This window comes from Fulmarus glacialis, unplaced genomic scaffold, assembly GCF_000690835.1.
Source record: "Fulmarus glacialis isolate BGI_N327 unplaced genomic scaffold, ASM69083v1 scaffold5716, whole genome shotgun sequence".
NCBI lineage: Eukaryota > Metazoa > Chordata > Aves > Procellariiformes > Procellariidae > Fulmarus > Fulmarus glacialis.
The window spans coordinates 39,556-51,150 of record NW_009219921.1 but is presented as its reverse complement, the minus strand read 5'-3'; the positions used below and the strand labels follow the sequence as shown (position 1 = coordinate 51,150).

The 11,595-nt window shown below is 44.2% G+C and overlaps 1 protein-coding gene across 1 annotated transcript in view; it reads left to right on the top strand.

Annotated features, from left to right (window-relative positions):
- LOH12CR1 (loss of heterozygosity, 12, chromosomal region 1) overlaps positions 1 to 11,595 on the top strand; it is a gene marked incomplete at its 5' end in the record, with an annotated part of 18,076 nt that extends 6,481 nt beyond the window's left edge. Inside the window, one exon of the mRNA XM_009580550.1 lies at positions 11,365 to 11,595. Within this exon, the coding sequence (XP_009578845.1) occupies positions 11,365 to 11,595 (231 nt within the window). The remainder of the gene's footprint in view (positions 1 to 11,364) is intronic.

Here is an 11,595-nt window from a genome sequence, read left to right as displayed (position 1 = left end):
GGGAAAGAGGCCTGAGAATTCCTTGGGATGCAGTATTTCTGAAATGGGTAAGAACCTGGGTGGAAATAGCACTTGTATTTTCAAGCGATTTAATGCCACGCTGCCATGCCTAGCTAGAAAAGCTAGCAACATAGTGTTCTGTGAAAAAATCAGTACCTTAAATGTAGTCTTTGGCATCTTGGAATTATGAGATTGATGAGGAATGTGGCGATCTATCAGGCTCTTTATTTCTCCTCTCTTCTGTGATGAAGTGTTATTTATAAAGACTGGAATCTTAACAGGCATCATCATGCAGAAATAAACGCGCAGGGTTGTTAAGCTGGCAACTACCTTCATGTCCTCTAGTTGATCTTGCTTGTTTTTCTCCAGCCTGATGTGCAAGTAGCTTGAATTCTCGAGTGGTGGGATGATGTCTTAACCAGCCAGCATCAAAATGGGAAACTGCTTTTGAAAAAGCTTCGCAATCGTTACTTTAATACATAGATGAACATCTTGCTGTGTATGCCCTAGGCAAATGGCCAGTGCTCTGTTGTACATGAACTTTATGAAGTGATTTAGCAGTTACTAAGGAAAAGGAAAGATTGTTTGCACTTGTGACAGCCTGAAATCTGTTGCATTAACTTGCAGTGCTTCATTTGGTGTCAGAAAAAAGACCAAATAGTCCCTCCCTCCTTCCTAGAATATATGTGTGAAATCAGTTCCAGCATGTTCCCTTCTCTTGTGCTTTGGTTTCTTACGGCCTTTTGAGAAAAGATCTAAACGGGAATCCTTTCCACCACCAAATTTCCAAGAAAGAGTAGAAAATTAAACTTAAACAAGCATCTAGCAGTCAGAAAGGTTTGTGTTATTATAGAACTTAGGTGCTTAAGAGACTGGCACTGAAGATTGGAAGTCTAGTATGCTAAGCCTTATATTAATGCTTTCATCAGGATTAGTGCATGGAGTTTACGATTATCAGGTAGCAGAAGGAATAGAATTCAGTTTCTTCTCACAGCCTGTTTAAACTAGGAAATTGGGGTTCTTATTCTAGCCTTGTTTCCCCAGGTGGAAAAACACCCAAACAACAACGAACAAACAATACACCCACGCCACCCCAAAACATTGTAGATCTTCAAATAGGAATAAGAAGTATTGAAGTCCATTCCAGAGTTAGCAGACTTGATATTGAATTTGTGCATGAAACAGATTTGAGATACGAAGAAAGCAAATATCAGCCTGGGCTGTACCATGCAAGGTACTCCCACAAGAAATAGGAACGTATTGATTGTATTGCACAAGGCTGTGAGACGATCTCGTCTGACACACCAAGTGCAGCTCTGGCTATGTTCAAGGAAGGCGAGTTCATAGTACAACAGAAGGGCTGTAAGGATGAGGGGGGAATGGAGAACCTCTGAGAGAAACTGGAAAAGCTTTACTTGTTTGGCTTAGTCAAATGAAGACCGAAAATGGCATGTTTCCTCTTTCTAAGTAAGTCTGGGGTTAATGTAGGTTGAAAATGGTCTTCTCCCTCCCTGCTGGATTGTGTTGATACAGGAAAAGTCACTTTACAGGCTTTCATTCTTAATGATTACCTCCTGTTTCAATGTTGAGTTGAAATTTTCAAGGTGTCAACTGTACCCCTAAGTGAGAATTGGGGCAGGGGGAGGTGTCAGGAATGTTAGCTAAAAGCTGTTCAGCAGTTTGACGTTCATTTTAGATAGGTTAGCCAGTATTATTTGCAAATATTTGGAGTTGCACTGATGACTTAAAGATGCTAGGTGGTAGGCTGGGGGAGCGGGGTTGACCTTGTGTTAGCAGCCCTATAATTAGCATTCTGATAACAATCAGATGTGATCTGCAGAGATGACTTCATGTTGAAAGCATTACAAAGCCTTAGTGCAAGTAATCTGTCCATCTTGCTTTTTATGAAGGGTAGGGTTTCCTTAATGTTTCTGTGCCATTGGGGCATGAATGTTTCTATATGAGAACATTATTAGCCATTATTTCAACACTGCTCTAGAGGTATGAAACGTATCATTTACTAATAATTAATTCATGTGGGCATTGTTCCTGACTGGATGTGTCATCTACCTCTGGAAGCCTGCATAAAATCCTGAATTATAGTACAGTAGAATACCCTGTAATCATGTGTACTGCGCCAACCTGTGGTGTAGTGGACAAGAAATAAGATTTTTTTTTTTTTTTTTTTTTTTTTTAAAACCAGAAGAGAAAGTGATGTATTTGAAGAACAATTGCTGGGACTGGCAAATTATCTAAAAGATAAAATCCCAAATCAGATAATTTCAGCTGAAAAAGGTGCTCAGGTAGTTGTTGTAAACAAATCAACATAGCAGTATACAGAAAAGAATTTATAAGAGTTTTTAAGGTCAGAAAGGATTCTTGGGTCATAGCCTTTCCTTTTGCTTAATCCAGTCCATAGAATTTAATTCTTGCTTATGCCCGACCTAAGCTGCATGGGAACTGAAGATGAACTACTTACTTTTCAATTATAAGTTCTATTGCCAGGTCATAGTGTAAACTTTCAAAAGCTTTCTCGCTTTTGATCAAATTGTTCTAGAGATCCATTTGTAGACATAAACAAGGAGGGAGAAATACTCAGCCTTCTGTGAAACTTGAGGCCACTCAAGGAAATTGAGCACTGCAGCTCAATACAATAAAAATGGATGCTCAGAGTGGATTAGAGTTACCACTACTCACTCATTGAACTTTCATCTGAATCGTTGATCGTTGGTGGTGGTATGTACTCTTGGTACCGTATTTCGAACAAAAGTCTATCGCCTCAGAAGAGCTTGCTATGGAAACGATCTACAGTGCTCAAGCTTTCCTTGAGGCTTTCCTGAAGCCAAAGACTTACTATCAGAGGTTGTGACCTCCAGAAAAGTGCTGGGACGTTTGAGCTTCAGCACTGTGTAAGTATGGTGGAGTCAGTCTTGAAAGTAGCTCTTCTGGGAATGAAGTAGATCCTCCCATTCTCATCATCACTGGGAGGTACTTGGCTCCTTTCACGTTCTCTTTGAACATGAAAGAGCTGTTGTAGAGCTTCAAAAAGACCTCTCAAAAATTTTTCAGATTATCAATGGCTAACATTGTTAGAGCTGACATACCTTTGAGTTTCCCTGGTGAGAAGAAGTTGATTTGGACATTTCTGTCAGGGAAAGAGCAAAAGCTTCATCTGGGCTGTCAGATGTCCAGAAATCCCCGATTCCTGACTGCTGGGCTTGTGCCCCTGCACGTCTCACGCTTCAGCCTTCTTGCGTGTATACAGGCCATCTGCACAGCACATGGGAGGTAGGTCTGATGCAACCAGATGTGTTGGACTGGCTGTGTAAGTGTGGCATGGTGCTTGAACCCAGGAAAGAGCAAAAGCTTCATCTGGGCTGTCAGATGTCCAGAAATCCCCGATTCCTGACTGCTGGGCTTGTGCCCCTGCACGTCTCACGCTTCAGCCTTCTTGCGTGTATACAGGCCATCTGCACAGCACATGGGAGGTAGGTCTGATGCAACCAGATGTGTTGGACTGGCTGTGTAAGTGTGGCATGGTGCTTGAACCCATCTTTGTCTGCAGTTCCCCAGACAAAAAAAAAAGACGGAGTCCTAGATAATCCTTTTACCACTTCACAAACTGTAGGAAATAGTTAAAACTCAGCTCCTTTGCATTCTCTGAGAACAGATTTAAGAGCTTTTTCTTCTTAAGTAGTGTTCTCTTCTAGAAAACGCTTTCTTCTAGTGGGTCTAACCCTGACTAAATATGGCAAAGGTTAGCATCCCCTTTCGAAAAATTTTGAAAGACCTACTGTAGGACATCTGGAAAAGAAGACCTACAGCTATCAGGTCCCAAGTGTGAAGCTGAGAATAATATCCTTAGATCAGATGGCCTGCAAATGTAATGATGCTGACTATTTTAGATAGCACCTTTTCACTCTGAAATAAGAACGGTGGTGTTTTCTGAGAAACATCTCATTAATGATAATGGTCATCTCTTTTCAAATCGAAGCTTATTCTTGATAGGAAAACCAACTTGCTTAAAGCTAGTCATTCTGACATGTTAAAAGTACAGAACTGAAATTTATGATAAAATAAAACCCTAAGGGTAAATAACATTTCCAAGTGCTGTTGTCCTGTAATATTCAAGCTCTGACTGGGTATAGGAGTGTTCTGAATGAGTAATATGGCAGCAGTGTAAAATCGGGAAATGGGGGAATTGAAGGCCGTGTTTTGCGGCAGAATTATTAGGTAGTCTGAAATAGAGTTGTGCAAGTTATCATTTAAGCAACAGATCACTCTGTAACAGATACAGATATTTCTTTCTCTAGGAACAGCTAATTAAAGACAGGCTAGGAGTTTCTGATTCATTTCTGTGGAGTTGTGCTCCGCAAAAGAGAGGTTTTGTGAGGACGTTGTACAAATAGGTTCATTTATCTTATGTATTGTCTGGGTGTTTTTTTGTTACTTATTTTTCTTAAACTTTGTCATTTAGGAGAGATATGGAAGCATTTCTAACGCTTTGAATGTAACATAACATTTTTTAGTCTTGATAAATTTTAGAGATTACTTTTTAGATGGATGTAGATTGTTCTATGAAAGCAGCAATTGAAAGTTCTAAAAAAAGTGTTCTTACTAGTTAAAGTCAATGAGCTAGAAATTACTATAACCTTTTCTTGGTGACATTTCAGAAAACTTACTGATAAAATCAGATACTACCTTCCCCGCCTCCCCCCAGGGATCTTCTTGCGTATTTAAAAGTCTGACACAGCAACAGCAAACGCTGAGTTAGGATCCAGGAACATGTGCAGTGGGAGGGATGGTGGATGGTGCTTCTCTTCACATGGTGGTCCTGCCGCTTCTGTGACTGTCATGACTGACAGGCCAGCAAGCTGATGGGACAGAAGACCAAACCACTGAGGAAAAGAGAGCCTGGGAAGACCAAGCTTGTTTGTTCTCCCCCACTGCCCCGACTTATGTGCAGAACCGATCTCATGATCATACAGCTAATTTGGGACTGCTGCTTTGCAGCCTGAGGTTGCATTGGATTTTGTGTGATGTGAAACCGTGCCCTGAGTTTAACTTGCTTATGTATGGTTTAGCTGTTTTGAGAGAGAAGGGTGATAAGTAGCAGTGGTGTTGAGGGAAATGTAAGTACAGAAAGTCCAGTAGAACAGGACTGTGATATGAGATGTATCCAAGCTGGAGAGCTGGCTATCTAGCGTGTACAGCACCGGATTCCAGGTGGCTGCTGGTTGTCGGGCTTTGCTCTCAGTCTTCTCTTACCTTTGTGAAGTGGGGCCCTGCTTTTTCAAGCGCTTGAAAGTCTACTTGATCATCAGTGCTGGGCGAGAGGTAGGTGTTGGTTTAATCGTAGCTTTAGGACTCCTTTTTTAGCAACAGTTAGTGATAGCAGTCATAACTTAAGCTTGGGGGACTGCCAGTTGGCAGAGGGATGCTGGCAGCTTTCAAGCAGGGAAGGCTGGAGTCAGAACTGAGGGAGATGTGGGCTGCAGAGGTCAGACCGAGGGGTAGCGACAAACATCCTGTCCAATAATGCAATATGCAGGAAGGTGGAAAAGCTAATTTCAGGAATGAACCTTCTGATCTGAATTCTGAATTCTTTTGTGCAACCCAAGGCCTCCCAAAATAGTTAAATCTTGATGTTTCAGGAGCAGCAGCCTATCTTACATTATCATGTATCTACTATAGCTTTGAGGGACCAGGTATGGATTTAGCTGTAGATCTTTTGAACTAAGTAGGGGCCCTGATGTACCTGTTAATATTACTAAAACTCAGTGTTAGAGCCAGTTTAAATGGTTACTCTTCGTTCTCTAACTTGACTGCGATCTGTGCAATGCTTAGACTGAGTAACTCCTTGGCAATTGTTTACAGCAATGACAAATTACAGAAGGAGCAAAAGGACCATTTTGGCATGGGATTAGGTCTTATATGTGGTAAGCAAAACTTAAACAAATTATAATTGTTTACCTGACAGTGGCGCAGAGAAAGGGTACTCATGAGAGCTGTACTCATGACCGATGCTGAAGAGAAGCACGTGGGATCCTTGACTGGGCATCTCTGTTTTTTACCCTGGCAAAGATGCTACCCAGTAAGTTTATCACTTAGCAGTATGTGGGATGAGTGGGAGAAACAGAGGATGTTCCCATCATCAGGAAGTCATCACGATCTATTGTGCTAACTTTGCGTGACATTATCAAAGAGAGAGGGGAAGAGGAAAAAAAGCCATTCATTGAGCACATTTGTTTTCAAGCAGCACAGAAAGAGGAGCTGTCTTCAGTTTTAAGTGCGTTGATTGAAAAGTATTTTCACACCAGCACATCGTGACTAATATTCCATGCAGTCATGTTCCCGCCTGTCACTTTCTGATGTGGTTTTTGTGCAGCTGCAGGAAGGAGTTCATTTAACCCCAGCCAGGTACCTGACAATGTGAAGGGAAAGGCTGCTTGTGCTCGGAGCGCTGTTCTAGCAAGTGAACTTTCTGGAATAAGGATTGCGCCCGAATTACTGTGGTTTTTTTGAGTGGAAGCCATAGGGGATGGGAGCTGACAGCAAATTGTTAGGGCAGAGGGACACAGGACAAATGGATGTCTAGCTGAGCTCTTGAAGGCTGTTGCTGAGTGGGAAGGAAGCAAAACATCTTCTTGCCTTATTGGCATTTTAAGGAGGGAGTGGAGAAGCTGGGAATGACAGAGCATCCTCTTATAAGATGTATTTGTTTTGTTACAAATGTCAGCAGTGCCTCTCTAGAAACTTGATTCCAAGTTTAATGAACTTCTGCTTGCATTTGCATGTTCTGCAACCAGCGAGTATGTGTCTAGTTGTAATTTTCAGTCTCAGTCATTGAACTAACAAGATGTGACCTGTGTTTCTGAGAGCTCAGGACACTTACATGCCCATGACAGAGGTGCTATAAAACCATGTCAGGTAAGAGGTGTATATAGGGCACTGGTTTGTTTTCAGTGTAGTGTCTTGAAAAGAATTGGGCAGTGTCCAGTGCTGACCTCAGTCTTTTTGTGGGCTAAATTAATGTCTTTATTCTGCTTGGCAGTGTGGGCCAAGAAGAATTCCAAAATGAATGCAGGAATTTGTGGTGTGCAAGATGTATGAAAGTCCCCTCAATTGTTTTTGTGTTTCATCAGTGTGTTGTTACAAATAGGCCTGTGTAACGCAGAGGAGAGCCTGCGAGCCCTTACTGGTTGACAGTGTGAATGGTGTAGCAGGAGGGGCTGTGCTGGGGCCCTTTTAAGTGGGGGAATATCCATCTTGCGCTGTTGTTGGAAGCAATTATGAATCTGTTTTCATTTGAGGAAAGAAAAGCCCAGTAGATGTCATTTGATGTTGAAAATGTGAAGCTGAGGCATAAATTAGTGTCCTGCTGCTACTGATCCACGGAGGAGTCATGAGTTTTGAAATAGAAACAGACCCAAATTCTGAATGTCACTGGCTGTACAAAAAAAGTACATCATGCTGGAAGGTGAGTTTTAGGTTAGTCTGTTTTTATGATACTATATTCCTAAAAGAAAAACTGAAAAAACTCTTCCATACTTTTCCATGTAGGAAGGCGAAGAAATCCTGTCTTCTACTCTGGGCATATCCAATCTCAGGTTTGCTGCTTTAACAGGAGGAATTATTTTTGGAAAGAAATAAGATGTGTATTGGGAGCTCTCATCCCTTCACTGAGAACGTCTTTTTTCCTCAAGACCAGGCTGGGCAGAACCTCTCGCTTTGACAAGAATTAAGACCGGGACCTTGCGTGCTGGGCTCTGCCCTCTGCTTTCGTTCTGTTGCTTCATAACAGGCACCAGGTCCAGTCTTTTGACTCTTCAAACTCTTCTGTACTTGTAAGTTGGGGGTGATGTTAGCTTACTCAGTGGTGATGTTTGAAGGAGAAATTGGTGATGGTGAAGCCATCGAGGGGCTGGTGACAGCGCAGTTCCACATCTGGCATGGCTTATGGGTACAGGGTAGTGACCAGCTGACGGGGAGTCCCCCGCAACTGTGGTGGCCTGGTGTAGTAGGAAGCTCGAAGCAAGCAGAGCAGGAACAGTGGCTCAAATAAACACTTGCAGATGGTTGTAGGGCAGTGGAAGAGCTGCTGGCTCTGAGGGGTCTTGCTGGGCTTCCCAGAGAGCTTCTCAGCCAGGGATGGGCAAGAAGGCTGAGACCTGAGTGTTTTTTCAGAAGAGACTGTGGCAGGGCCTCGTGTATGGGAGGTGGGAGTTGATGGGAGCTGCTCAGAGAAGGCAAAGTCACTTATCTGACCCTTGAGGGTGTCTTGAAAAGCATGGACTGCCTTGGCTGTAGGCAAGGGACAGACTTGCCCAAGCTCCCTTTCTCCAGATGCTTTTTATTGCTACTGTATGGAATTAAATAGATGGGAATTAAGCAGATTCTTATGCGCATTCCCTATTCATTGCAGATTCCCAAAGGACAGTTTTAGTCTCTGTGGTGGGTAAATAGGGCTGACCCTCCGAGTCCTGCAGCTGAAGGCCCAGTCTGAGCACCAGAGGAATGGGACTGCGTGCCAGGAGAGGTAAAAGCACAAGGTCTGGCACTGGAGGAGCTCGCTTGGAGCGGGAGGAGGCAGGAAGGATGTAAGTGTGTATTTAGGCCCGCTTCAAGGAAAGCTGCAAAGAGGCAGTGGCATTTATATACAGGAGTTAACACGTAGGTTTTTTGGGTGGTGTTTCTTTTCCTAGTTAAAAAGACGAGGTTCTGGTCTGAGTAAAAATTGGCCTCTCCTCACAATTACTCAACTTCAGTCCCCATTGTCGTGTCGCTGGCTGTGCAGCTGCCGTGGCCTCCCGCAGCCGACAAACTTGAACGTTAGGTGTAAGGACACCATAGGGAACCCATAGGAAACGCTCATTTCCACCCTTTCTCTTTTTTGTGAGGCAGCTTTTTTTATAGCCATTGTGAATGTGTCCAAAAGTAGTAAAGCGCTTGGAAGGCCACTCCGCATTTCTTCTTCCTTTTGCAGGTCAGCTTGAGCTTCTTTCTGTGTTCTCCTCCAGTAAGTGGACGTACTGGTATTTACACATGTGGCCTGAAAGTCAACAGATGAAAATTATTGGAATGGAGAGAAAAGGGGGCCTTTGGTTTTTTTGTTTCAGAGCTTGGTAGATGCGCTCTTTGCCTCTTGCGCAGCGCTGTGAGGCCACGTGGAGAACCTGCCTTTGGAGGAGAACTTCAGCACCAGAGGAAGTTTCTGCCTGGGTCCCCGCGCTGCTCAGTTTAATGATTTGGCAGGTTTCCGACTGGCTGCCACTCCACGCCACCGTCTCTCATTAGGTAGGACGTTTTTAGGTGCTGGATTGAATTTACTTCCATCCCGTGCAGACCTGGTGGTGGTCTGCTTTTTACACACTCCAATTTACAGAGCTAGCGCCAAGCTACTAAATTATTAAGCTGGGGTTTTAATAGAAACCCCTGTGTAGGCTTAAATTGTTTCCACTGTATTTGGAGTTTCCTGCTTGGCTGGTTTTTATTTTGTCCCGTGCATGAAAGCATGGAGGGAGAAATTCACAGGAAAGCACAGAGGCAAAGAGGAAGAATTCGGCCTGAGAGCACTAGAAAGTACAGACGAAATAAAAGGTTAATTGGTACTGTATCCAGCTCTGACGGAGGTGACGGGGGGGGGGAAAATGCTTCCTAATCCCCATGACAGTTCAGAGGAAACTTGAGTGTTTGTAACTTAGGTTTCTCAATAAAATATTTTCTTGCCTGACTGTTTTTGTCTTGACCCCTTCCCCAGGGCTTGAAAGGGACGTTTGTCAGCACACCCAGCTCCCCTAGTTTTTCCCCCAGTGTCAAACCCGGCTGTCACCAGTGGGATGGCAGTGCTCGATCGGGTGGGACTTTCCTCCTTGGGGGGGTTCTCCCTTCCAGCTTTGCACCGCATCCACCCAATCCTCCCCTTGCTGCAGGCTCTCCCCTACAGCCCCACACCATTGCGTGCTGGGTCAGGATTACACTTGCCCATTAAGTACTATGTAGGTCAGATCTGGTCAGCACGCCTTGTTTTTTAGCAGTGCACCGATAAATTTGTGTTGTCCTTAATGACAGGTACGGTTGCTGTCCTCCACCGAATGGGTTGACTCTGTCACACAGTTAAAGTGAGGGATGTTGTTTGAACCAGGACCTGGTAGACCAGGAGTCCTCAGCAGTGATTCCCTGAGGCCGCTTCATCGTGAGTGGTGACCTCCTTCCCCTGGGGATAGTTAGATCGGAGAGGTTTGGAAAAGCAGTGATAAATGGTCAGCATGTGTCCACTCCTGCTCCTCACTCGGCAGCCACTGTGGGCATGTGCCGAGTCCCAAGCGAGGGGACCAGCTTTTCACCACGACAGCGTGGTTGCAGGTTGCATTCCAACCACTCAGACATACCAGTTTCAAGAGCCATCATAGTGGAGCAACTGGGGTTGTCGAGCACAGCTACAGTGAGCCAAAGCAACCGAACTTCAGGTGTGCGCTTGAGGGCTTGGAGCAGGTCTATTACCAAGCTCTCTGAATGTATGGTATGTCTTACAACGTGCAAAACAGCTTAAACCATCTGACTTGGCTCATGTGCATACGGTACTAGCAGCTATCGGCTGAATCCCGCCTGAGTTTACAGGTCTGGCTGAAGAGAAAGTTGGGCTGTGAATTGTAAAGGCTACCTTTGTCACTCAATGGCAGGAATAGCACTGCAGTTCCTGTCATTGTCATCACGCTGAGACGTGTTTGGGTACTTACGGTGTTTAATTGCATGGCTGATTTACTTAATGTCTCTCCTGGGGTCACTCATAACACATTTATTTTTAGGATTCAGGGAAATTAGGGACACTAGCAATCCATTGTGGTTCTCTCTCAAGGCAGGAGTTTTCCAGACGACGATGGTAATAACAGCAGTGGCTTAGTCGCAGAGTAACCTGGTGATGAAATTACCACTGGCAGCCATGGTAGAGCTTAATGCTTGCAAATGAATGATCTCCACTGAAAATATACTACAGGTGAAGGCGGAGGCCAAGAGTTCCTTGGGTTTGGATAACTTGGAGGATATGCATATAGTTTATTGGGAAATCCCTGGCAGCGCCTGTTGGCTTTCAACCCTGTAAATGAAGAATTTTCTGATCAAATACTCAGTGTTTGGGTGTAGAACTGAGGTGGTCATATGTCCTTTCTGGTATACAGCTATGAATCATTCCGTTTCATGACAAACTTGTCGTGCCCCAACAGAGGAGCTCCTTTGTACCTGGCTGATAGCTCCAGTGGGGCTTCTAACATGCTTCTCAGTTGTTTTTAGGAAAGACAATGTGCTGAAAGGCCTGTGGTAACAGTCAGCCTAATGCGCCTTGCTCTGCTTGTTGTTTTTAAACAGATGGACCTCTCTGTGGAAACTCTTTATAGCTTCATGCAGGAGCGCCAGAAGAAGTATGCTAAGTATGCGGAGCAGATCCAGAAGGTCAATGAGATGTCTGCCATCCTCCGCCGTATACAGATGGGCATTGACCAGACGATCCCGCTGATGGAGCGGCTGAACAGCATGCTGCCAGAGAGCGAGAGGCTGGAGCCCTTCAGCATGAAACCCGACCGGGAGCTAAAGTCTTAG